Genomic DNA, 27748 nt, shown 5'->3' on the forward strand with positions numbered 1-27748 from the left:
GAGCGGCAGCTGATAGTTGAGACGCACAACACCAACGTTAACGCCTCAGACATCACGTCTCTGACTCGCTGCATGCTAAAAATGCTATAAATACTTTGATATTTTGGCTGATGTCAGCAGCTGGGACCTCACAAAAACACAACATTTTATAGACAAAGACCCAAAAATGTTGAGGGAAAATAAAAATGATTCTGAAAGACTTTATTAACTCAATGGTTTAATATGTTAATTTTGTTATCTTTATTTATACAGCAACAACATTTTTGCCACAATGCACTTTACAAAACAAATGCTTGCTTTAATGATATAAACAGTTAGCTAACTAGCTAGCCTTGAAGCTAGCTAGTTCAGTTCAATCAGATTCAGTTTCGTAATAAAACACTGCAGTCGGTTTTTTATGTCAGTTGGTAAAAAGTTTTCTTAACCCTAACATTGTTCAAATTTCTCTAAATTTTAGTAAAACACATTCAGTTTTACCGTCAGCAAAGTAACTCATACAGTATTTTTTACATATACGTAGCATTTCTTTTTTTAGCTGGGTACTTTTATATTTCTAATCTATAAACATAAATGTAAGCTTTTTCTGATGTTATCACTTTATATTTATAACTTTTTATTTGTAAACAACTTTTTGTTAGAAATTTCAGTAGTTCAGTTTCTAAAGAACAAAATATTTTTTTCTTTTCCCCACAATTTTGTTTAAATGAAGCAATCCCAAAAATAATCCCAGAGAGCTCATATCTTTATTCCATGCCATTTGTCGAAATATGCTGCAAGTTGGAGCAGTAAAGTTATGATTTGTTCTCTAATAATAAAAATATGTCACTTTTAGAGATAGAATATCTGCTTCATTAAATGAAATTGAATAAAAATCATAAAATAATTCATTTGAGTCAGCAGAAGACCGAATAATTATTTCCCTTCATTGCATACTGTAAGTCCTTGTAGTTTAAGTGTGAAAATTGGTATTTATTAAAATGATTACAGCGTTGTTTTCCATTACCTTTGACCCCTACATGTTCTCTAATCATTTATAGACAGTGAGCAGCTCAACCTTTTACCTGTGACCTGCAGGAAAACACAGCGGGAGAGGCGGGAGCTTACTTCCGGGTTCGGTCTGTGTCAGCTGACCAGGGACCAGCCAATCAGGAGCGTCCTTCAGAAGTAAATAAACTGCGGCTGTGAGTTCATGTGTCAGCTGGCTGCAGGAGGAGCAGAGAGGAAAACCCGCAGGGAAACATGGAGACGAAGAGCCGCGGTGAGTTTCTGTCCAACCTGTCATCATAATATCCGCCTGAAGGTTATTTAATAAAAGCTCAGCGGCGTTTATGGGCTTCTTTATGGATTTCTATGATTCTGTTCTCATAGAAACAGAATCATACCTTTTGCCCTGTGCTTCTGTTTTCTGGAACATTAAAAAATACATTTAAAAAACTTCCACTGACAAAGATAAATTTGATCTGGTTTAATAGGCTTAATCTATACATTTGAATTTCCCATTGGATTAATTTTCCATCAGGAATGAAGCCTGGAAATGCGTCACAGTTATGACTGTTTTTTTTTTGTATTTCTTATGTTGAAAATAAACATTCATTCTTGATTATTTAGTAGCGTTGAAATAAAACTGTTGTGGTGGAGAAAGATAATGGTTTGGTTTTCAGTGGTAGTTGATGTTTTAGATAATTATTTAATAGATTTGTTGTTAAAAATAATCATTGGCTGCTTTTTGCCTCATTTTTACTCTGTAGTGATGGAAAAATGTACATTCACTGTAAAGATGGATTATAACTGGATTATGTGTAATCCTGCTCTGATTTTTTCCAGACAGCACTTAGATGATTATTGTACCATGAATAGATGAAAAAAGATATTTGAGGAGATTAAAATAATAAAATGACAGCGCAGCAACAAGTCACATGTTTGTGTGAAAATAACAGGTAGTCTTTGGGTGTAGCAAATACTGCAAATGTATTTTCTTCCCCTAAACTTCACCAGGAGAATGGCTTTAAAATCATAAACTAAAACATGTTTTTGGTCATTTTAAGTTCAAACTTTGAGAATATTCCTTCAGTCTTCTGCTGTCGGCCATGTTGCGGCTGCAGACCTCCTTCTTCTGGTTTTCATGTGGACACGGTAACCCTGTCCCCTACATTCATGCTGTTGTGAAACTGACCCAGTTTGATACACTGTCTCTGTTTGTCTGCAGAGACGGGGAGAGCCGAGAAGAGCTCAGCAGGCAGCGGCCAACAGGTGAGAGCGCATCTCCGCAAAGTCCTGAGTAAAAACCACAAGTTTAACGTTTAACACACAGAGTTCATTTAAAACAGAAAAACAACTATTCTTATTACTGCTGCTGATAAAATGCTACATCATTATTACAGTATAATAATTTAATCTATTAATATATAGTTGGATGAAAGTACACTGAAAAACACAAAATCTCACCAAGTATTTTTGGTTTAGTTTCTAGTGTGAACATCTTAGTTCAGTTGAAATACAATGAAACTCACTTATAAGTAACTGTTTAGCCAGATAGGTGAGCTGGTTTCAAGTCAATATTTCCTTAATATTGATGAAAACAGTTTAGTCATAAGTGAAATAATCTCCCAGTGGAACAAAACATTTTTCTGATATAAGTAATATTGTTCTACTGGTAGAACAATATTAGTAATTTTTAATCAATATTAGCTGAAAAGTTTAGTTTTATTTCTAGTGTATTGATATATTGACACTAAACTAAACCAAAACTACTTGGTGAGATTTAGACTTTTTGCAGTGTAGAATAAAAAAATTAAATTTAGTAGAAATGATAAAAAGGTTTTTACCCATATACTCAGAATATTACATTTTTTACTTTTGTCTCTGTGGCTTTCGGTTAGCTGGAAAATTTTTCAAGCTAACTGCTCCCGTTGCTAGGCAACAGTTTGCTGCTTAGCAGTTTGCTAACTGTGGTGATAATTTATTTAATGTAATTTATTTTAGTGTTATATATAATCTGTGTGATTTGTGAGGAATGAAGACGACTCCGGCTTTGTGCTCAGATCTGATTTTAGTATTTTTAACTGTTGGATGAATTTTGTGAAATAAATCTGTCAGTCAGAAAACAATGTTCAGTTATGTAACAAGTTAAGAAGCAGATGATCAGTTTCACAAAAGGCTGAGTCATTAACCTGACCTTTTTATTCATTTGCCTTTTGTCTTTGGGTGTTGTTTTCATAATCCTTTGGTTTTAATAAAACTTTAGTTTCTATGAGTACCAGCTGAAATATTTAAGGTGCATCAATTATGTTTGTTTTGTTTGTGCAGCTGTAAAAGTTCAGTTTGTGACATATACCATCTTTATTTCTGCCTTGTCATAATTTATTAATCTTTATAAAAATTACTACATTGAAAAACTTTATTTCCAGCTAAATTGGAGGTAAATTATCAATGATATTTATGACAATATTTATGTCATCCCTATTCAGCAAAGTTATTATAATTATTAAAACTAATGAAATAAGGAAAACTGAAATAAAGAAAAACATTTTTATTAACTAAATAAATAAAAATGTGATTGTTAGTGGGGAAAAACTAAAACTAACTGGAACTATCATCATGCATTTATAAAACATACTGAAATTATAGGAATATTATCCTTCATTTTTGTGTTTATGAATAGTTTTAGTTACCATTTCAAACTGATGTGAAATTAGTTTTTATTCCCTCAAACTAGCGGTTTGTCAGCTGTCAGTAAATTACAGTCACAAAAGTTGTTAGAAAACTCCAGAGTTCAACAATAATTAAATCTATTTTTATTCAAATAGTTTCTTCTGTTGAATATTCATAACCCTATCGATGTTTACATAATCACAATACTTTGAGCTTTTTTAATTCTGCTCCTAAAACTGAACCAAAGTATGAAAAGAACAACTAAAACTAAATAAGATTTAACTAATTAAAACTCTATACAACAAAAAGTCACAACAAAATCAAACTAAACTGTAATAAAAACCCTGAACTTTTCAAACCTTCTGATTATTACAGGCCTTTATATGCATTTTAATGAGTTTGTTACACAACAACAAGCTCAACCTGACGAGTAACATTTTAAAGTGTTTTCATTGGTGAAGCAGAGACTGAATGATGATTGTTTACAGTGTAATGATGAAGTTCAAGTTTATGGTTTAATTTGGTGAAAATGAAACCAGAACTTTCTGTTCGAACCAAGAAGAAACACAGAAACAACCGAGGCGGCGCTGTTCCCGCGGTTGCCATGGTTACGGTAGAGGTGGCCGAGGTGAAGGCCTGAGGAATGCGACTCGAATTTAATCCCTGCTGACTGGACGTCTCCTGTTTCCCACTGTGGAGAAGGAGAATGTCGTACTGTCTTTGAACGCACCTTTGGACTAACTGTTGGCAGCTGTTGTTTTACAGTTTATCTCCATTATGCACTGTAAAAACACAAAATCTGACCACAAAGGTTTGGTCTGCCTCACTTGAAATGAAAAAAAAACTGTTACAATTCAGCAAGATACAGAAACTTTTTAAAGTTAATAATTCATTAATATTGATGAAAACGTTCTGGTGTCATTGGCAGATTATTATATCTTGCTCTGAATGAAATAATCTGTCAGTGGAACTGAAACTTTATGATCAATATTAAGGAATTATTAACTTAGGTTAAGCTCCTGCTGTTGTTTGTAAGCTGTGTTTTATTTCCAGTGAACTAAGATGTGTTTGCTCTGTAATCTGCAGCAGAATTCCTCGTTGGATATTTTGTGTTTTGTTTGCTTGGTGAACTCTGATGCTCCTCTGTTGTTCACAGCCCTGGTTTGTTTTCCAGGAATCAGCAGGAGGACTGTGGGATTCTGTGAAGAAAGCTGCTTTTGTCATCGGATCTGGAATCCTGTTCCTGGCTGCTTTTGGAAACTCGCTGACGTGGTACGACCATCACAGCACCGAGCTAACGGCCAACCAGGCTAACTAATGCCAATCACAGCACCGAGCTAACGGCCAACAAGGCTAACTAATGCCATCACAGCACCGAGCTAACGGCTAACCAGGCTAACTAATGCCAATCACAGCACCGAGCTAACGGCCAACCAGGCTAACTAATGCCAATCACAGCACCGAGCTAACGGCTAACAAGGCTAACTAATGCCAATCACAGCACCGAGCTAACGGCTAACCAGGCTAACTAATGCCATCACAGCACCGAGCTAACGGCTAACCAGGCTAACTAATGCCAATCACAGCACCGAGCTAACGGCCAACAAGGCTAACTAATGCCATCACAGCACCGAGCTAACGGCTAACCAGGCTAACTAATGCCATCACAGCACCGAGCTAACGGCTAACCAGGCTAACTAATGCCAATCACAGCACCGAGCTAACGGCCAACAAGGCTAACTAATGCCATCACAGCACCGAGCTAACGGCTAACCAGGCTAACTAATGCCATCACAGCACCGAGCTGACGGCCAACCAGGCTAACTAATGCCAATCACAGCACCGAGCTAACGGCCAACAAGGCTAACTAATGCCATCACAGCACCGAGCTAACGGCTAACCAGGCTAACTAATGCCATCACAGCACCGAGCTGACGGCCAACCAGGCTAACTAATGCCAATCACAGCACCGAGCTAACGGCCAACCTGGCTAACTAATGCCAATCACAGCACCGAGCTAACGGCTAACAAGGCTAACTAATGCCAATCACAGCACCGAGCTAACGGCTAACCAGGCTAACTAATGCCATCACAGCACCGAGCTAACGGCCAACCAGGCTAACTAATGCCATCACAGCACATGCTAACGGCTAACCAGGCTAACTAATGCCAATCACAGCACCAAGCTAACGGCCAACCAGGCTAACTAATGCCAATCACAGCACCGAGCTAACGGCTAACAAGGCTAACTAATGCCAATCACAGCACCAAGCTAACGGCCAACCAGGCTAACTAATGCCAATCACAGCACCGAGCTAACGGCTAACAAGGCTAACTAATGCCAATCACAGCACCAAGCTAACGGCCAACCAGGCTAACTAATGCCAATCACAGCACCGAGCTAACGGCCAACCAGGCTAACTAATGCCAATCACAGCACCGAGCTAACGGCTAACCAGGCTAACTAATGCCAATCACAGCACCGAGCTAACAGCCAACCAGGCTAACTAATGCCAATCACAGCACCGAGCTAACGGCTAACCAGGCTAACTAATGCCATCACAGCACCGAGCTAACGGCTAACCAGGCTAACTAATGCCAATCACAGCACCGAGCTAACGGCCAACAAGGCTAACTAATGCCATCACAGCACCGAGCTAACGGCTAACCAGGCTAACTAATGCCATCACAGCACCGAGCTGACGGCCAACCAGGCTAACTAATGCCAATCACAGCACCGAGCTAACGGCCAACCTGGCTAACTAATGCCAATCACAGCACCGAGCTAACGGCTAACAAGGCTAACTAATGCCAATCACAGCACCGAGCTAACGGCTAACCAGGCTAACTAATGCCATCACAGCACCGAGCTAACGGCCAACCAGGCTAACTAATGCCATCACAGCACATGCTAACGGCTAACCAGGCTAACTAATGCCAATCACAGCACCAAGCTAACGGCCAACCAGGCTAACTAATGCCAATCACAGCACCGAGCTAACGGCTAACAAGGCTAACTAATGCCAATCACAGCACCAAGCTAACGGCCAACCAGGCTAACTAATGCCAATCACAGCACCGAGCTAACGGCTAACAAGGCTAACTAATGCCAATCACAGCACCAAGCTAACGGCCAACCAGGCTAACTAATGCCAATCACAGCACCGAGCTAACGGCCAACCAGGCTAACTAATGCCAATCACAGCACCGAGCTAACGGCTAACCAGGCTAACTAATGCCAATCACAGCACCGAGCTAACAGCCAACCAGGCTAACTAATGCCAATCACAGCACCGAGCTAACAGCTAACCAGGCTAACTAATGCCAATCACAGCACCGAGCTAACGGCCAACCAGGCTAACTAATGCCAATCACAGCACCGAGCTAACGGCTAACCAGGCTAACTAATGCCATCACAGCACATGCTAACGGCTAACCAGGCTAACTAATGCCATCACAGCACATGCTAACGGCTAACCAGGTTAACTGAGTGGTAAAATAATGAACAGAAGAGACAAAGGCAGGGAACGAATCATGACAGAAACTAATATTCTAAAGGATATATTATTATTACTACTATAACATAATAATACTTACTGGTTCTGTTTGGACCAGTTTGCATTAATGGAATATTTTCCGTATTTGACCGGTTATTTTTTTAAATAACGAGAAAATTTAAAGCTTGTCGGTCATTTGACAGGTTATAATTTACACCTCTGACTGGTGCAAACAGGCAGACATTACAGACTTTACACAAAGATTTCACCGCAGAGGCAACTAAAGTCAATCAATAAAAAAAATCCTTTCTGAACATCATCTCCTGGACTCTGAACTAAATGTCTTTCTGACCGGAGCCGACGGCCTGTTGAAGAGTTACGGACCGGAGGATTTGGAGCGTCTGGTTAGGAAGAGCGTTCAAAACCTTTGGGAGAAATGGAGCCTTTAATTCCAGACCAGAGAAAACTAAAGAGATGCAACGTTGAGTTAATCCATTTATAGTCTAAAGGAGCCGGCAGTTTATCCTGAGGAAATAAATAAAAGTTAATTAGAGCGTAACCTGTGCAGTGCGCTGCGCTGCCAGTGTAGATCTGTAGATCTGGTGTGATGAGCCCCACAACGCTTCCTGGTTCTAGTCAGAACTCCAGCAGCAGCGTTCTGGTCCACAACGCTTCCTGGTTCTAGTCAGAACTCCAGCAGCAGCGTTCTGGTCCACAACGCTTCCTGGTTCTCGTCAGAACTCCAGCAGCAGCGTTCTGGTCCACAACGCTTCCTGGTTCTAGTCAGAACTCCAGCAGCAGCGTTCTGGTCCACAACGCTTCCTGGTTCTCGTCAGAACTCCAGCAGCAGCGTTCTGGATCAGCTGCTGCTGGAGGGTTGATTTGTTTGTGTCACTACGGAGAAAATGTTAGATGTGTGACGGCATCTGGATTCAGGTTCAGGTGAATCTGAACTAAACCGCATAAAAATGCGTCTCAACAGCCGACATTAATATGATTCTAATTTGACGGGTGAAAACAGAACATGACAGATTTTTTATGCCGTCTGTCAAAATGAGGCAGAACAAAGGAGTCTAGCGCCACCTCTGGTTTGGGCTAAGAATTTCTCACTATAAAAACTGATCATTTTTATATGAATCTGTTCGGTAGTTTTGGTTCTGTGGATCATTTTTATTTAACATTAACAAAAATCATTTATATTATAATCAGCATCACTAATAAACAGGTTTTACAGTTAAAATGTTTTTCTCACACCCAGATTGAAGCAATATTTATATAACAGAAATTAAATATTGAACATAATTTTTGTGCATTTTATGGATGAATGTTTTCTACTGCAGGTGTTTTTTGTTATGAATATTGTGATGCTTTAACTGTTTATGGTTTAGTTATCTGATATAAATCAGGTTTTCCTCGTCTTTTCAACAACAAAAAAAGAAGCAGAGTGACCTCTGACCTCTGACCTCTGACTCCAGGCATCTTCAGAGATTCTGGGGAGCTTCAGGAGATTTCTGGCAGAAGTTGTGGACGCAGGTTTACCTGCTGTTTGAAGGTCATGATGCTGCGCTGTTCTTCGTAGGTAAGAAAATTCATGCTAGAGAATCGGTGCTCCAGGTCTTGTTCCCCTTCAGGTCAAAGGTCACCGATCTGAGGCAGAAATTAATATTTTTACCATCAGTTTGTGAAACCTTCAGGTTGGAGAATCTCCATCGATCTGCGTCCATCAGATTTATGACGGAAACAAAACAGGTCACAGGTCACCTGGACAGGTCACAGGTCACCTGGACAGGTCACAGGTCACCTGGACAGGTCACAGGTCACCTGGACAGGTCACAGGTCACCAGTCTGTCGCAGAGAAACTAGAACCTCAAACATCAATCATCTCCAGGCAACATCAGAAAAGAATCAGTTTGAAACTGTCGGATAATAAATAATAATAATAATAATAATAATAATAATAATAATAATAATATCTTCAGATTCACTGACCTGTTTCCAACAGAAATCTGGATATTTGGTTGATTTAAATCAAATTCTACAAACAGAGGCTGATTTCAAGGCATGAAGTTTAAGTCATGTTTGTTTATGACGTTTGGACCCGGTTTGGGTTATAACATTTGGACCTGGTTCTGACGTTTGGACCCGTTTCTGACGTTTGGACCCGGTTTGGGTTATAACATTTGGACCCGGTTTGGGTTATAACATTTGGACCCGGTTTGGGTTATAACATTTGGACCCGGTTTGGGTTATAACATTTGGACCCGGTTTGGGTTATAACGTTTGGACCCGGTTTGGGTTATAACGTTTGGACCCGGTTTGGGTTATAACGTTTGGACCCAGTTTGGGTTATAACATTTGGACCCGGTTTGGGTTATAACGTTTGGACCCGGTTTGGGTTATAACGTTTGGACCCGTTTCTGACGTTTGGACCCGGTTTGGGTTATAACGTTTGGACCCGGTTCTGACGTTTGGACCCGGTCTGTTTCTTCCGGGACAGGAACCATGCTGGCCCCGACCTCGGTGTTCTGGATGCTGAACGGCCTGCTGCTGCTGGTGGACACGTCTGGGAAACCGTCCTTCATCACTCGGTACCGGATCCAGGAGGGCAGGAATGACCCGGTAGGTTCCTCTCTAAGGCCTTGTTCAGATTCTGGACTAGTCGGCCGATTTTCTAAACCCCAGAGACCGCACCGAATCCGATTAAAAAACCAGAGCCGTCCGTTTGAGGCGTCCAGCCGCACCAACCAGTTTCACTCAGCAGCGTCTGTAAAACTTGAGAGTAAACAAACATGGCCGACGGTTTGGATTCATTTAGAAAAGACGAAACAAACAGAGAAAGTTTTGGACTAAAGAGTGACGGAATCAGATGAGAGTCGATCTGCTGAATTAAAATTATTTTCATTTTTGTTTCAAATTTAATTATGATTAAATTTTTTCAGTTTTTCTGATTCCACTGAAATTAATGAGCACAAATTGACAGATAAAGCCACTAATTTTAAACCGTTGACCCAAACAGCAGTAAATGTTTTACCAGTCAGAGCTACAGTCTACCTCAGGGGGGCTCAAAGTGCGGCCCGGGGGCCGTCTGTGGCCCTTGGATGAACTTTGTGCGGCCCTGTGACTGCAATTCAACAACTGCACAAACGTGGCCTTCCAATAGTTTCTGTAATTTTTCTCATAGTTTAAACCAGGGGTCCCCAGAGTGGTCCCTGAGGGCCGGCATCCTGCAGGTTTATTCTCTCCCTGGATCCGATGAAGATCATTAGAGGCCTGAGAGGAACATCGACCTGCTGAACCAGCAGGCAGAGAATAAAACATGGCGGACGCCTCCAGGACCCACTTTGGACACCGCCGGCTTAAAGTTTATTTCTTAAACTGAAAATGTAAAATAAAACACAAAGATTTTTCTCTCTCATAAAAACATTTAGGAACTTGTGCGTAAAATTCATGACATTTATCTAAAAACAGCAAAGTTAGTGGAAGAAAATTAGTATTTTTGTAATGAAGCAGCTCATGGTTACCGGGAAGCTGCTGGATGGATTGACTGGTTCTGCTGATGTTCCTTGAATAACTTTCACCTTGTTTCCACATTTGGTCTCCGATCTCTGCCGCACTCTGGGTTACCATGGCAACAGCTCCGTGTTTGGGGCTCCCCTTCATGTTGATGTTATTGTGCTTCCTGATTGGCTGCCTGTCACATCCAGCAGGCGGCGCTCTCGCTCCTACTGGGGAAAAACCATAGGATGTGATAATCCAAGACAATCCAACATGCTGAATAATCCCCATTCTAGATTTCAAATTCTAGATTGGAGCGACCCGATCAGCCGGGATTAAACGATAATCTTAGAACGTTCTCAGATTATCAGAAAGGACATCGGGGCTGAGCGTGACGCCGGTTTGTCGGTCTGCCTCTGAGCAAAGTCCGACTCATAGATATAAAAACTTTAATGATTATTGATCAGATCCAGAACATGCTGATTCCAGCTGCAGTTTTTATATTTACAGCCACGGAGAAAACAAAATGTCTGCTGCTGCATTTCCAGTCGCCTGATGGTTCTGCAGTTTCACATTTCCTGAATTAAAATGTTAAATTTAAAAGTCAAGTTTTTCAATAAAAAGGTTTTCGACTCCATTTTCCTAAACTGCAACGGAAACAATTTTCACATCAACAGGAAGTTACTTGTGCTGGAGACCACAAAGAAGAGGAAGACAGGAAGTGATGATGATGCTGTGTGTTTCTCTGTAGCGATGTATGTGAACAAACTTATTTATGTGATTTTAATTTAGTTTATTTAATGATGACATGATCAGAATATGGGCAAAGTTTTGATCATATTAGTGAGAAACTCAGATGAACTAAGAACTTCAACACCAATTAACTAATTGTTACTTTAATTCAGGTTTTTAAATGAAATAAAATAACTGACTGAAATTCACCAACATTATGGATCTGATTTTACATCACAATCAGTCGATGCAGTAAAATAGTTTTCAAGGAAAATAATCCAGATTATTCTTGTTGCTGAGACCAATTTCTCTTAATAAAATCCATTCATTACATAGAAAATCATTTTGAATGTGAATAAAAGTAGAAAAAGCTGCAGTAAGCAGCAAATCATGACAAACATTTAAAATGTTCACTGATCTAATATCAATATCTATACTGGTGCAGATAAAGTGTCTGATCCATAAGGGCAGATCTACTCAGTCTAGTTCTATGTTCTGTGCTCTGAGTGACGTCTTTCTTATTTATTTTGCTTTTTATTTTAAATGAATAATTAAACGTTGCTTCAGTTCAGTTTCTGCTCAGATTAAAGTTTTGCCATGTTTGACCAGCTGGTGGCGCTGTTCCAGGCATCAGTTTGTGACTGAGTCGGTAGCAGCCTCAGGTACCGGCGTCCGGTCGCTGAACAATGTCTGTTCCTGCAGGTGGACCCGGCCAAGCTGCGGCAGGCGGTCCGGACCGTCCTGTTCAACCAGGTGCTGGTCTCTGGGCCCATGGTGGTTCTGGTCTACCTGCTGGCCAGCCGGACCGGCCGGCCCTGCGGCCCCGAGCTGCCCACCTTCCACCGAGGCCTGATGGAGCTCGCCCTGTTCTCCATGCTGGAGGAGATCCTGTTCTACTACTCACACAGGCAGGACATCCTGGGACATCCTGGGACATAGTGGGGCATCCTGGGACATAGTGGGGCATCCTGGGACATAGTGGGGCATCCTGGGACATAGTGGGACATCCTGGGACGTTTGCTGATCTGTCTGTCGATCCTCAGGTTGTTCCACCATCCCAGCCTCTACAAGCATTTCCACAAGCAGCACCATGAGTGGACTGCTCCCATCGGTGTTGTCTCCATCTACGCTCATCCTCTGGAGCACGTGGTACAGCCGCCATTTTTTCTCCGTTTACTGCTAGTAGATTCACTCAGGATGTTTCCCTCCTTCAGTCCGGTCGACCCGGTTCTACTGGACCCAGAACTCCATCATCTGCTCCACTTCCAGCTGCTGTGGTTCTGAGTAAAACCAACCTGTTCCCCTCCTGGCCTGTGGGGGCGCTGCACCAAGAACCACTGAAGGAAACGACAAAAACCTCTGAAGACACTGAGAGCAACTTCCTTCTTCACCAGATGGAAACAAGATGGAGGATTTTAGCGGTTGGAGGATTTCTCTTTAGGCTAAAGACCAGGAGCCATTTCTGCTGCTAGCGCTAGGCTAATGCTATGACTGGAGAAATAATCAATAATGCATGATAGATACATGATCAATAGAAAATACATCTGATAATAGTTTTGAACTGAACTCCAATCCAGAACCACAAAGCATTCTGGGAGATTTAGGCCGCTCGACGTTTTGCTCTTTGGTTGCCTAGCAACAACCTGTTCAGTAACTTGGACTTTCAGGTTTATTTTTAGATAACTTCTTAAAAATAACCAGCAGGAAGTGAAAACTGGATAAAACAGGAAATGTCACATCACCAGTTTGAGAAGATTTCAGGTATTTAAAACAAAAAATGAATATCAATATCAACTGATATGGAAACACTTCATGTTTCCAGCCACTGGTTGCTCTGAGGGTTTGGTTGGTTCGACTCAGAGCCACAGCAGCTGGAGGTGGAGCAGATGTTCTGGTTCCAGTAGAATCGGGTCGACCGGACCATGCTAACCGGAGCTTCTGTTTGTGTCTCCATCAGATCTCCAACATGCTGCCGGTGGTGATCGGACCCGTCCTGCTGGGGTCCCACATCACCACCACCAGTGTGTGGTACTGCCTGGCTCTGGTCAGCACCACCATCTCCCACTGCGGGTACCACCTCCCCTTCCTGCCTTCACCCGAGTTCCACGACTTCCACCACCTGCGGTCAGTTTAGCTCCACCCAACCCGACCTTGGGAACCCGACCTTAGGAACCAGACCTTACGAACCCGACCGAACCCGACCTTAGGAACCAGACCTTACGAACCCGACCTTAGGAACCCGACCTTAGGAACCAGACCTTACGAACCCGACCTTAGGAACCCGACCTTAGGAACCAGACCTTACGAACCCGACCTTACGAACCCGACCGAACCCGACCTTAGGAACCCGACCTTAGGAACCAGACCTTACGAACCCGACCGAACCCGACCTTAGGAACCCGACCTTGGGAACCCGACCTTACGAACCCGACCTTGGGAACCCGACCTTGGGAACCCGACCTTGGGAACCCGACCTTAGGAACCCGACCTTACGAACCCGACCGAACCCGACCTTGGGAACCCGACCTTGGGAACCCGACCTTGGGAACCCGACCTTGGGAACCCGACCTTAGGAACCCGACCGAACCCGACCTTAGGAACCCGACCTTGGGAACCAGACCTTGGGAACCCGACCTTGGGAACCCGACCTTGGGAACCCGACCTTGGGAACCCGACCTTGGGAACCCGACCTTAGGACCCGACCGAACCCGACCTTGGGAACCCGACCTTAGGACCCGACCGAACCCGACCTTAGGAACCCGACCTTAGGAACCCGACCTTAGGAACCAGACCTTAGAAACCAGACCTTGGGAACCCGACCTTAGGAACCCGACCTTAGGAACCCGACCGAACCCGACCTTGGGAACCCGACCTTAGGAACCCGACCTTGGGAACCCGACCTTGGGAACCCGACCTTGGGAACCCGACCTTAGGAACCCGACCTTGGGAACCCGACCTTGGGAACCCGACCTTGGGAACCCGACCTTGGGAACCCGACCGAACCCGACCTTAGGAACCCGACCGAACCCGACCTTAGGAACCCGACCTTAGGAACCAGACCTTAGAAACCCGACCTTGGGAACCCGACCTTAGGAACCCGACCGAACCCGACCTTAGGAACCCGACCTTAGGAACCAGACCTTACGAACCCGACCGAACCCGACCTTAGGAACCCGACCTTGGGAACCCGACCTTGGGAACCCGACCTTGGGAACCCGACCTTAGGAACCCGACCTTACGAACCCGACCGAACCCGACCTTGGGAACCCGACCTTGGGAACCCGACCTTGGGAACCCGACCTTGGGAACCCGACCTTGGGAACCCGACCTTGGGAACCCGACCTTGGGAACCCGACCTTAGGAACCCGACCGAACCCGACCTTAGGAACCCGACCTTGGGAACCAGACCTTGGGAACCCGACCTTGGGAACCCGACCTTGGGAACCCGACCTTAGGACCCGACCGAACCCGACCTTGGGAACCCGACCGAACCCGACCTTAGGAACCCGACCTTAGGAACCCGACCTTAGGAACCAGACCTTAGAAACCAGACCTTGGGAACCCGACCTTAGGAACCAGACCTTAGAAACCCGACCTTGGGAACCCGACCTTAGGAACCCGACCTTAGGAACCCGACCGAACCCGACCTTGGGAACCCGACCTTGGGAACCCGACCTTGGGAACCCGACCTTGGGAACCCGACCTTAGGAACCCGACCTTGGGAACCCGACCTTGGGAACCCGACCTTGGGAACCCGACCTTGGGAACCCGACCTTGGGAACCCGACCGAACCCGACCTTAGGAACCCGACCTTAGGAACCAGACCTTAGAAACCCGACCTTGGGAACCCGACCTTAGGAACCCGACCTTAGGAACCCGACCTTGGGAACCCGACCTTGGGAACCCGACCTTGGGAACCCGACCTTGGGAACCCGACCTTGGGAACCCGACCTTGGGAACCCGACCTTGGGAACCCGACCTTGGGAACCCGACCTTGGGAACCCGACCTTGGGAACCCGACCTTAGGAACCAGACCTTAGAAACCCGACCTTGGGAACCCGACCTTGGGAACCCGACCTTGGGAACCCGACCTTAGGAACCCGACCTTGGGAACCCGACCTTGGGAACCCGACCTTACGAACCCGACCTTAGGAACCAGACCTTACGAACCCGACCTTACGAACCCGACCTTAGGAACCAGACCTTAGGAACCCGACCTTAGGAACCAGACCTTGGGAACCCGACCTTGGGAACCCGACCTTAGGAACCCGACCGAACCAGACCTTGGGAACCCGACCTTGGGAACCCGACCTTAGGAACCCGACCTTAGGAACCCGACCGAACCCGACCTTAGGAACCCGACCTTAGGAACCCGACCTTGGGAACCCGACCTTGGGAACCCGACCTTGGGAACCCGACCTTGGGAACCCGACCTTGGGAACCCGACCTTAGGAACCCGACCTTGGGAACCCGACCTTACGAACCCGACCTTAGGAACCCGACCTTGGGAACCAGACCTTGGGAACCAGACCTTGGGAACCCGACCTTGGGAACCCGACCTTGGGAACCCGACCTTGGGAACCCGACCTTGGGAACCCGACCTTAGGAACCCGACCTTAGGAACCCGACCTTAGGAACCAGACCTTAGGAACCCGACCTTAGGAACCCGACCTTAGGAACCCGACCTTAGGAACCCGACCTTAGGAACCAGACCTTAGGAACCAGACCATAGGAACCCGACCTTAGGAACCAGACTTTAGGAACCCGACCTTACAAACCTGACTTTATGAACCCGACCTTAGGAACCCGACCTTAGGAACCCGACCTTAGGAACCAGACCTTAGGAACCCGACCTTAGGAACCAGACCTTAGGAACCCGACCTTAGGAACCCGACCTTAGGAACCCGACCTTAGGAACCAGACCTTAGGAACCCGACCTTAGGAACCCGACCTTAGGAACCAGACCTTAGGAACCCGACCTTAGGAACCAGACCTTAGGAACCCGACCTTAGGAACCAGACCTTAGGAACCCGACCTTAGGAACCCGACCTTAGGAACCAGACCTTAGGAACCCGACCTTAGGAACCAGACCTTAGGAACCCGACCTTAGGAACCAGACCTTAGGAACCCGACCTTAGGAACCCGACCTTAGGAACCCGACCTTAGGAACCAGACCTTAGGAACCCGACCTTAGGAACCCGACCTTAGGAACCAGACCTTAGGAACCAGACCTTAGGAACCCGACCTTAGGAACCCGACCTTAGGAACCAGACCTTAGGAACCCGACCTTAGGAACCCGACCTTAGGAACCAGACCTTAGGAACCAGACCTTAGGAACCCGACCTTAGGAACCAGACCTTAGGAACCAGACCTTAGGAACCAGACCTTAGGAACCCGACCTTAGGAACCCGACCTTAGGAACCAGACCTTAGGAACCCGACCTTAGGAACCCGACCTTAGGAACCAGACCTTAGGAACCAGACCTTAGGAACCCGACCTTAGGAACCCGACCTTAGGAACCCGACCTTAGGAACCAGACCTTAGGAACCAGACCATAGGAACCCGACCCCAATGGTCCCGTCACATTCAGTCATTGCAGAACGCAGACATGAAACATCAACATCTCTCTCAGGTTTCAAAACAAACGAACTCAAATACTAAACATCTTTTCATGTTGTTCGCTCCAGAATTTAATCAAAGTCCGTTTTTGTGAAGATACTTTAGAAACATTTGCAACATTTTGAAATATTTGTGCTTATGACAGTAATTGAGGATAAGTGAGGTCAGGCTCAGACAGCAGTAATGCTGCCCCCTGCTGGTGGGAATTAGCATCATTTAATGTTAATTCCCACCAGCAGGGGGCAGCTGCTTGACCATTTCTACAGAAAATCTGGAATAAACTCAATGTGAGACCTGTCAACAGAGACCTGTTGACGTTGATAGATTGGCGAGTTCTGGAGGGCCACATTAATGTCTGTGGCGGGCCGTGTTCGGCCCCCAGGCCGGTAGTTGATCTCTGCCTCTCCTGGTTCCAGGTTCAACCAGTGCTTCGGCGTGTTCGGTGTTCTGGACCGGCTGCACGGCACCGACTCCCGTTTCCGGCAGACGAAGCAGTACGAGCGGCACACCTTGCTCACCAGCCTGACCCCGCTCACCCACAGCATCCCCGAAAACCACAAGAAGGGCCAGTGACGACCTCCGACCTCCCCTCTCAGCGGGTCCCGGTCATTGTGGGAGCCTTAACCCTTGACCCCGGCGTTGGCAGCTCCTGCAGCGCTTTGATTTGTTAACATGTTAATTTGATAAAGGAAATGTTGACCATCTCCAGCTGCAACCTGGTCATGAATCCAGTTAGTCGGTTCCAGCAGAACTTCGTCTCGTTTGATTTCAGATCCAGATGTTTTCAGTAAAACATGCAGAATATTTTCATAGGAACATTAAAATGTTTCAGACGTTTTCATTCTTTTGATTCTGAAGAAAAGTGGAGAATTTAAATCTTTAAACGACTGAAATAAGCTTTGTTTAAAATAATGCAGGTAATAAACGCTTTATTTCAATTTCATTGCGACTTTTTGTGTTTTCTGTATTCTGGTTATATTAACTTAGTTTTTGTGTTATTTTGCATACTGTACGACTTTATTGTCATAACTGAAGAGGAATCATCTCGGCCTGGCTGCTGCTAGTCGACCAGAATTCAAACCCAAGTTCATCTCTGAAACATGGAAATCCAGAGATTTTATCTGTGAACTTTCTTTTCCCCAAAAAATCTAAAAGTAGGTGAAGCAGTGATATGGATTTAGCAGCACTAAGGAAGAGGAAGCCAGATCTCATCTGGACCAGAGGGACTTCCTGCTCCGTCAGAAATCACTCTCCTGCGCTGCTTTCAGGGTTTTTTTTGTGCGTTTTCAGTTTTTTTTTTCTTTATTAAAGGATAAAGCATAATTACTACAAATTACAAATAACACTAATAGCGAATCACGTCAGCCTACAAAGCAGATATTAGGAATATTAAATGTTATAATACAAGCTCTCATTCAAGTATTTTACATTTTTTGCCACTTTATATATATTTTTTTTGTTCCTTTTATCCTCGTTTTCATATTTTTTTCCTCATAACAAGCCAAAGGAAATATTAGATGGTTCAGGTAGTTCTTATTCATATGGCTTCATGGAAACTTTTGTCCTTTTCAGTCTCATAAGCAGCCAAGTTTTCCGTCCGGATCTCCAGTCTTTCTGTTCTCACACCCGACTGAGCGGGCGGCGGCAGCGGCGCCCCCTGGTGACCAGCGGCGCCCCCTGGTGTCCAGCGGCGCCCCCTGGTGTCCAGTGGCGGCAGCGGCGCCCCCTGGTGTCCAGCGGCGCCCCCTGGTGTCCAGCGGCGGCAGCGGCGCCCCCTGGTGTCCAGCGGCAGCTAGCAGCAGATGGATTCTTCCCGCCACATAAGCGGGAGGCTCTGAGGAAGAGGATGAGCTGGGAGGAAGAGGAAGTTTTCCCATTTTTACGTCCAACAGAGACTGGGGGAAGAAAAAAAAAAAAAAAAAAAAACCCAGACGGCAGAACGCGACCTTCAGAATGACCTTCATCACCAGGAATCAGCCAATCAGGACAGAGTCTCTGCTTTTTCCATATTCAACACAATCCGGTTAATGTCAAAGGTCACAGCCAAAAACATAAAATTTAAAAATTCAGCTTCTCAGGAAATTTAAATAGTAAAAAAACAAAAAGCGATTCTGATTGCTGTATGCAAGCATGTTAATGGAAAGTCGTGGGGAAGGAAAAAGTGCAGCAGATTAAAAAAAATAATTTCAGAGAATTGTGGAGAATCGTCTTTTGATTGGGAAGTAAATTTATATTTATCCTTTGCAGTTTGAGGAGTCGGAGTCTGGACTGTTGATTCAGTAAATGGACACAAAATTCACATAAGAATTAAAAATGTTGTTTTTTAAATAGCTCTAATATAATCTTTAAATTTTCTGAGAGCCACAAAAAGTTAAAATGTTTCACTGCATGTAATGAATCTGGACTTTTAGAATCACATTACCGACATAAAGATCATATTCTAATTTATTCATTTGCTCCTTTTGTCAACATTTTATGTTTTCTCTCAAGTTTCTCACAAAAATGTACAAATATCTAATTCATACCTCAACATTTTGTTTTTTTAAAAGAATTTACCAGACAGAAATTATCTGAAGAGATTTAATAATTAGTCTGTCTTGCTGATATTTTTTTACCCATTTGGAGGTTTTAACTAAAAATAATCAGATTTGATCACGAAAAGTCGATTTTCCCTTTTGTGTTAAAGTTCCTCTGTTCTAACCAAAGCAAAACAAATTAAACAAAAGAAATTTAAACTAAAGAGTTAAAGACACGGAAAATAAAGAATCTGCTGATCGTCATCTGTTCACATTTACACGACGACATCATCAGATCCGGTTCTGGATCCGGTTCTGGGTCCGGTGGCTTAGCGTTGCTGACTGATGGAAGGAGGAGGAGCCAGAAGGCGGCCATCTTTAAACCTCAGTAACAGAAGGAAGACGGTTCAGACGGATGGGAAACCCGGCAGCACCACCTGGTGGCCGCTGCTGGAACAGGCCACCGTGGTAACCATGGTAACAGCGACAGAAAAACCATCAAAATAAGGCAACATTCACAGCCTGACGCAGTGAGTCTCTGCTTTTATCTGGCCGTGAATCAGATTCATCTCAGGCTGAGGAACCGGTCTGGTCCGGTCTGGTCCGGGACGAGGAGACAGAACCTTCCAGACGGAGCGGTGGGGGGGAAACTCGTTCTTCAGTGATTTATCCACAAATTTAAACCTCTAGAGAGAAATCAAAATCAACAGTTTTTGTTCTGAAACTGATCAGATGAACGAATGAAGCGCCCCTCCCCTCCGGCGCCAGGCGGACCCGCTCGGCTCGGTCCCTGTAGAACCGCGCCACAGTTACTTCAGTGTTTTGGCGTCCGGTTCTGCAGCGGCTCTCTGGTTCTGGTTGGCGGGTTTGGCAACGTCCTTGGCTGAGGAGCCGGCAGCAGCAGCAACGGGTGTGGGAGGGGCGGCGGCGCTGGCCTGGCTGTGGGGCCGGCTGGAGGGCTGGGAGGGGTGGCGGCGCCGGCCGTCTCCGCTGGACGGGTGTCTCCTGCGTCCGCCGTCGTCCATCGGAGGCTGGAAGAGGACAAAACGCTTCAGGAAGTGAAGAAATGACTCAGGATTCAGGGTTTCTGCCGCCTCCAGCAACTCAAATCTAAGACTTTTAACAACATTTTAAATTAAATTTAAGACCTGTACAAAATAGCAAATGTATATAAAGCTAGCTAGAAAGCAGGATGCTAACTGTAGCCTTTATTACCTGAAGACAAAAAAATAAAAAAAATACTTGACATTAAATAATCCTGACAAAATTTAAGATCTGTGATGAAGATTTCTGACCTACATTTTTTAAATTTAGGAAATTTTTATCAACATGATTTTAAGACTTTTAAATCCACCCGCATCACAACAAATCTACAAAATAAATAAATATATATATATATATATATATATATATATATATATATATATATATATATTTACCACTGCTCAAAAAAATAAAGGGAACACTCAAATAACACATCCTAGATCTGAATGAATGAAATATTCTCATTGAATACTTTGTTCTGTACAATTCTGGAGACATTAGTGCTGCCATCTCAAAATTTAAGACCTGTAATTAACCCTATTTAAGGACAACTTAAAAATGAATTTAAGACATTTTAAGGCCTCAATTTTAAATACATGAATTTAATACTTTTCCAGGATGTACAGACAAGCTGATGGAGGATTATCTGGATTATTCTGATGACTAATTGGATAAATTAACGGTCCTGTTCTGTAGTAGCCACTTATGCTAGCAAAAAGATGAGAAAATGTCGGCAAATTATTAAATTCCTTCTTTTAAGATGAAAATATTTCCTATTTTTTCCACATCATTGCTCTTTTTGATCTGGATGATATTAAACTGCTTTAAGGAATTTTCCTAATCGATCACTGGCGCGGAGTCGGCCTTCTTCTTCTGCTGTTTACTCACGTCGATCCTGAAGTCCTCCAGGCGTTTGAACTTGCTCAGACATTCCTGCAGTTTGGGTTCGATCTCCAGGTTCTTGGCTTTGGAGTATTTGAGGAAAGCCCAGAACTTCTCCAGCCCGTACAGCTGACCTGAGACCCGGCAGAGGACAGCATCCAGAACTCGTTAGATAAACTGGAAAGTTCATTTCATGGGATTTAATGCGACACTGAAAATGATACATGTGTTTTTTAATTGTTTACGGAGCTGAACAGTTATTCTAGTAATCGATCAATCTGATTAAAAATTGTCACATTTAGCAGATTTAACAGTTTTTCAATAAAAACATTTTATTTTATAAAATAGAATACATACTATACATATTCATTTAGTGAATGTTTGTAGCAAAAGATGAACCTAAAAATATTTCTACCTGAGAAAACTTGAACTGAGAATCAGTCCAGTGGAGAAATTATCTGGGATTATTTATTGGATTAACTGATTAAAAGATTTTTTTTGTTTTATCAGAATTTGATCCAGGTGAAGATAAATTTGTCATTTGAAGAATTTTTGGTGGAAAATCTTTACAGACAATAAAGATTTTTTCATTTTAAATGCAAAATGTTTTTATTTCTGCCCCAGTTAATGATTAATCCATAACTAAATCAATCGATTAATCGTGATTAATTTGTTTCCTGACCTGCTTCGTAATCTTTCATGGTTTCCTCCTGGAAGTCCTTGAAGATATCGGGTCTGAACTTCCTCTCCAGGCCGTAGCTGTAGTACCGGAACAGGCACTCCAAACCGTACCTGCAGCACACAGCCAATCAGAACGCGCCGCCCCGCACCAGCCAATGAGGCGCTGCGGAGCGACCGCTACCTGTAGCCCTCCTTGCCGTCCTCCACCACCAGCTGCCTGAACTCCTCGTACATCTTCCTGTTGAAATGATCCCGCAGGAAGAACGACCAGAACCGGAACAGCGTGTTCATCTCCTGCGATTGGCCGATTCCCAGCCGCTTCCTCTCTGCGATGGGCGAAGAAAACAGTGTTCAGGTCGCCAATCGCCAGAAGGCGGCGGCGAGGGCGGCTTACCGTTCAGGCAGCGGCGGCGGTACTTGTGATAGACGTGTTGCGTGAAGCCGTTCTCCTTCAGCAGCTCGTGTGACGGATGCTGGAACTTCGGCAGCGACTGCGGCGTGCAGCCGACGGCGCCGAGGGCGGGCGTCCCTTCAGACGGGCTGGCGTTGGAGCTGGAGGGGCGGGGCAACAGCCGTCAACACCAGGGAGCGGGGCAACACCAGGGGGGCGGGGCAACACAACGGGGGGGCGGGGCAATACCAGGGGGCGGGACAACACCGGGGGGCGGGGCAACACAACGGGGCGGGGCAACATCGGGGGGGGCGGGGCAACACAATGGGGCGGGACAACACCGGGGGGCGGGGCAACACAACGTCAAGCCGTCAACACAAACCACAGAAAGACTCTGAGGTTCGTTTTCCATGAAAACCTAACAGCTTGTTTCCTCTCTGTTAAGCCAGCACTTCCTGCGTACCTGAGCAGGTGTGAGTCTCACCTGACGGAGGCGGTGCGGGAGCGGTGCTCCCTGGAGTCCATCACCCAGCCCACATGGCACTCCAGAGGAGGGTTGGAGCTGTGCCGGGTCTTCCTCTTCCTCGGCGTCTGAAACAGACGAAACCCGTAAGACTCGGATCAAATTTCCTCGTCAAACTCCGAGTTTCTTCGTCTTGCCTTGGCGTCGACCGGCCGGCTCTCCTTCACCACCGGGTAGAAGCGCGGCGTCATGGCGGCGTCCTTCCTGTGGGGCGTGCGCGGCGTGCGGGGCGTCCGGGCGCTGCGGTAGTTGGGAGACTCGGGCACGGTGGTGGGCAGCGAACGCGCCGTGGAGGACGGATCGGGAACACCGAACAGTTTGTTTGCCAGAGCGTCTGTGGGGACTGGAAACGGAGAGGAACAGGAAGTGAGGTCACTGGAAAAACGAGTCTGAGTTCAATCAATAATTCTGGGAAATAAAATCCAAATTCTGAAAAAAAAAAAAAAAAAAGAGTCTGAATTCCAAGAAGAGAAATCCCAATTCTCAGGAAAAACATTGGAAATCCGACAGAAAAATCGGAAATCAACAAAAAGTCGGAATTTATTGGTCCTAAAATGTTATAAAATACAATATGAAAAGAATAAATGACCCCAAATCCAGGCGGCTGTTTTCTTACTCTGCTGGGGGCGGGGCGGCCCTGGCGGCACTTCCTGGTTGGGGTCAACCGGGGGTTCAGGGGTCAGGCAGTCGAACTGTTCACGGCTGATCAGATGAACCTTCTTGAAGTTTTCGACCTCTTGCTGCAAAAATACGACACAAAAAATGAATTTCAGTCGGTTTTAAGCCCAGAGGGCCGTAAGGATCATCAGTAAATCACAGCGACCCAAAACGCTGGTACCGCTGGTACCGGACCCGACCCGGCAGAACGGCCTGCTTCCCGTTTGAACCGGCAGCTGAACACCTCCGGGCCGCACAGGCGGCTTATAAACCTCTGGTCCGTGGGGCGCTGGACGTACGGCGGGAACACGTGGCGGTCAAACAATGGGCCAACAAAGCAGAACAGAACTAAGAGCAGCGCTCCGGGTTTCAGCTAGTGATCCACAGAGTCCTCTGGTCTGCGGCAGAAACGCCTCCAAAACAGAAAAGAAAAGCTCCGACACACCTTCAAAATAAAAGACCTGACTCTTTCTGCTTTATTTCTCACTGTCTTTTCTAAAAGGGGAATTTCAAACGGCAGGAAATAAAAACCTGGCTTTTATTTCAATCATCCGTTCAGTGAGCGCTAAGGCTGCAGGAAATATTTGATCATAAAAATATAAAAACATAATATTAGAAAAAGTTTCAATGAGGAAAACGGATCAGTTACCAGGATGTGATGTCACAAACAGACTCAATCATTTCCTGCTACTGAGTTTGATGCTGATGTCTTTAGATGAATTATGTCTACAACTTATACCAAAGTATAACTTCAGAAGATGCTTAAGATTATTTTAATTTATTTTGATTTTCATGTTTTCATAAAGTTTATTCTCCTGATTTTATTTAGGAAACAAATTCAGGTTTGTCCTGAATGATGACATGAAATATTCTTTGACTTTATTGTTCAGACTTTTTCTGGAAAATAAAATGGAAATAATCGTATTCTGACCCGAATTTAGTCCAAATAAACAAGATGGCCGCCCTGGGTGTGACATCACTTGTAACTATGGAAACCCAGGAAAAAATCCACATCATCCAAAAATTAAACCTTCAAAAAACAAAAATCTGATCAATCAGTTTAACTGACTAATAGTTTACAGTTTAGTTGTATTTCGTTTCGACTTTTTGTTTTCCAGCTTTTATTAGTTAATTATGGTTTAGTTTAGTTTTTCATATTTTGGTTCATTTTTAGGAGCAGAAAATGTGAAAGCATGTAAACATTGATTGGGTAACCTAATTAGAATGAAAATCTGAATGGCTAATAAATGGATTAATGAACATGAGACAGAAGGAACCTCATCTGTAACTCCAGCATGTTGTAGTTCTAGACGTGCAGGATGACGGCCGGCTGCGCTTCCGAGAGCGGAGCTCACCTTGATGGTGGCGTACTCCGGCTCGTACTTGTCGTCCCACAGGTCCTGCTCGTAGTAGAAGAGGCCGTCGTTGATGACCTTGGCCAGCTCGCTGGTCAGCTTGGCGCGTGACGTGTGGTGGCCGGTGCGGTCGCCGCCCGGGTGCTTCCGCAGGTACGGCGGCGTTTGCGTGACGATCAGGATCTTGTTGACGTCGTGGTCGTCCAGCTCGCAGTCCGAGTCCTCGTCCGACCAGTCGGTGAAGGTGTTGCGCCGGCCGTCCATCTGCTCCATCTCCTCGTCGAACATGAAGTCCAGCTCCTCCGGCTCGTCCGGCTCGGCGCCGTCCTGATCCGGAACCAACAGAAAACATCCAAAATGTTCACAACGCGTCCATGTTTCATCACGAACATTTTAAGAAGAACAAAGAGACAAAGAGTCACATTTACCTTTAGGAAAAAATCTTTTTTAGGAGAATTTTCACTACATTGTACTCAAGTAAAAGTAAAAAGTACAGTGTAGTAAAAATACTTTTTCAAAAAGTCACTGAAGTAAAGGTACCTAGTTACTATCCAACTCTGCTCTGAATGAAAAACATTTTAACCAACAATTTACTGACAAACCAGACGGTGAAATGAAGCATTTATGGTTTTTACAAACCAAAACATTGATGGGAAAAATGTTCAAATCAAAGATAATAAATCAGTTTTATTTTATTTTAGGTTTATTAATGCAGATTCATTTCTTGAATGACAGGATCTCATTTTTAAAATTCTCCTACAATAGTAATAATAGAAATAATATAATCATCTGCAGGCGAATCAGTGTAAAAAATAACTGCAGTCGTCGAGCAAAGTTTGTCTGGAAATCTGGAAAAATCTTTTTCTTTTTTACAAACTTTTTCAGAAAATGAGAAATCTTTTCTTTCCGATTTCACGCCGTCGCCTCCCAGTTTTCAGCCATTAAAACCAGTTACTAGTTATTAATTTCCCACCTTGGTTCCAGCGGTCAGCGGCGCCGGCGAGGAGCCGGACGGCGGCAGTGGAGATCGCAGCGAATCGTCTTTTTCCCTCTGCTGCAGCGAGAGAGCCTGAAACATGGAGGAGACGAGATGAAGGACAAAAACTCACCTGGACTGCATGGATTTATGGAAAATAATGAAAAATAATACATAGGATGATAACTGACTTTACTCTTTAAGAAATAGATAGATGTGTTTAAAGCAGGAGTCCTGGAGCTCGTCAAGGAGGAGCTCGTCAAGGAGGAGCTCGTCATGGAGGAGCTCGTCATGGAGGAGCTCGTTAAGAAGGAGCTCGTTAAGAAGGAGCTCGTCATGGAGGAGCTCGTTAAGAAGGAGCTCGTCATGGAGGAGCTCGTCATGGAGGAGCTCGTTAAGAAGGAGCTCGTCATGGAGGAGCTCGTCATGGAGGAGCTCGTTAAGAAGGAGCTCGTTAAGAAGGAGCTCGTTAAGAAGGAGCTCGTCATGGAGGAGCTCGTCATGGAGGAGCTCGTCATGGAGGAGCTCGTCATGGAGGAGCTCGTTAAGAAGGAGCTCGTTAAGAAGGAGCTCGTCATGGAGGAGCTCGTCATGGAGGAGCTCGTCATGGAGGAGCTCGTTAAGAAGGAGCTCGTCATGGAGGAACTCGTTAAGAAGGAGCTCGTTAAGAAGGAGCTCGTTAAGAAGGAGCTCGTCAAGGAGGAGCTCGTTAAGAAGGAGCTCGTCATGGAGGAGCTCGTTAAGAAGGAGCTCGTTAAGAAGGAGCTCGTCATGGAGGAGCTCGTCATGGAGGAACTCGTCAAGGAGGAACTCGTTAAGAAGGAGCTCGTCATGGAGGAACTCGTTAAGAAGGAGCTCGTTAAGAAGGAGCTCGTTAAGAAGGAGCTCGTCATGGAGGAGCTCGTCATGGAGGAACTCGTTAAGAAGGAGCTCGTTAAGAAGGAGCTCGTCATGGAGGAGCTCGTCATGGAGGAGCTCGTCATGGAGGAACTCGTTAAGAAGGAGCTCGTTAAGAAGGAGCTCGTCATGGAGGAGCTCGTCATGGAGGAGCTCGTCATGGAGGAACTCGTTAAGAAGGAGCTCGTCATGGAGGAACTCGTCATGGAGGAGCTCGTTATTCAGGAGCTCGTCATGGAGGAACTCGTCATGGAGGAGCTCGTTATTCAGGAGCTCGTCATGGAGGAGCTCGTCATGTCTGGTACCTTGGGTCTGGCGGGCGAAGGTCTGGGTCTCTTCTTCACCTCGATCCAGGACTCGGAGTCGAGGTCTGGCAGGCTGGCTGAGAGGCCTTTGGGCATCGTCTTCAGGTTGGACACGTCTCCGTCGGGTTTGGTCTGCTGGTGCACCGGAGTGGAAGATCTGGACGATCCTGCAGCAGAAACACAGTCAGGTTTAAATATCACATCATGAACATTTTCATCAAACACTTTAAAAACTAAGAACTCCTGGAATTCAGGTTCCTGCAGGTTTCCGGTTTCCCCAACTCAAACCTTATCCAGCCGGCAATAAATTTATACTTATGGACAAAAAGAGCTAGCTAGCTAACTAGTTAGCTTTATTGTGTCCATAGCTAGCTAGTTAGCATGGGCATATCAGCAGCTAGTTAGCGATAGCCTCAACTGCCTTGAGCCACAGAACAAAAAACCCCCAAAGAAAACCAAACGACATTAAATATATGAGACCATACAAAAAGAAAAGCTAGCTATGTTAGCTGCTAGTTAGCATCTGC

General features: G+C 45.0%; 2 protein-coding genes across 4 annotated transcripts in view; one reads left to right on the top strand and one right to left on the bottom strand.

Annotated features, from left to right (window-relative positions):
• The first annotated feature begins 1162 nt into the window (after positions 1 to 1162).
• On the top strand, positions 1163 to 17937 carry faxdc2 (fatty acid hydroxylase domain containing 2). Its single transcript, XM_088012207.1, has 9 exons — positions 1163 to 1258; positions 2207 to 2250; positions 4826 to 4923; positions 8624 to 8727; positions 9646 to 9767; positions 12078 to 12283; positions 12419 to 12524; positions 13333 to 13499; positions 17411 to 17937. The coding sequence occupies exons 1-9, from the start codon at positions 1240 to 1242 to the stop codon at positions 17565 to 17567; spliced, it is 1023 nt and encodes a 340-aa protein (XP_087868333.1). The 5' UTR covers positions 1163 to 1239; the 3' UTR covers positions 17568 to 17937.
• Positions 17938 to 18468: 531 nt separating this feature from the next.
• larp1 (La ribonucleoprotein 1, translational regulator) overlaps positions 18469 to 27748 on the bottom strand; it is a 43081-nt gene continuing 33801 nt past the window's right edge. For all 3 annotated transcript variants that reach the window (XM_015010286.2, XM_015010287.2, XM_015010285.2), the window contains 11 exons: positions 27222 to 27388; positions 26017 to 26112; positions 25044 to 25370; positions 23648 to 23771; positions 23169 to 23374; positions 22993 to 23099; positions 22512 to 22669; positions 22299 to 22443; positions 22119 to 22228; positions 21443 to 21570; positions 18469 to 20541 (listed from right to left, as the gene is read on the bottom strand). In XM_015010286.2, the coding sequence (XP_014865772.2) occupies positions 20320 to 20541; positions 21443 to 21570; positions 22119 to 22228; positions 22299 to 22443; positions 22512 to 22669; positions 22993 to 23099; positions 23169 to 23374; positions 23648 to 23771; positions 25044 to 25370; positions 26017 to 26112; positions 27222 to 27388 (1790 nt within the window). In that variant the 3' untranslated portion in view covers positions 18469 to 20319. The remainder of the gene's footprint in view (positions 20542 to 21442; positions 21571 to 22118; positions 22229 to 22298; positions 22444 to 22511; positions 22670 to 22992; positions 23100 to 23168; positions 23375 to 23647; positions 23772 to 25043; positions 25371 to 26016; positions 26113 to 27221; positions 27389 to 27748) is intronic.

Source organism: Poecilia mexicana, unplaced genomic scaffold (assembly GCF_051168715.1).
Source record: "Poecilia mexicana isolate PSO_F unplaced genomic scaffold, ASM5116871v1 scaffold_14, whole genome shotgun sequence".
Classification (NCBI taxonomy): Eukaryota; Metazoa; Chordata; class Actinopteri; order Cyprinodontiformes; family Poeciliidae; genus Poecilia; species Poecilia mexicana.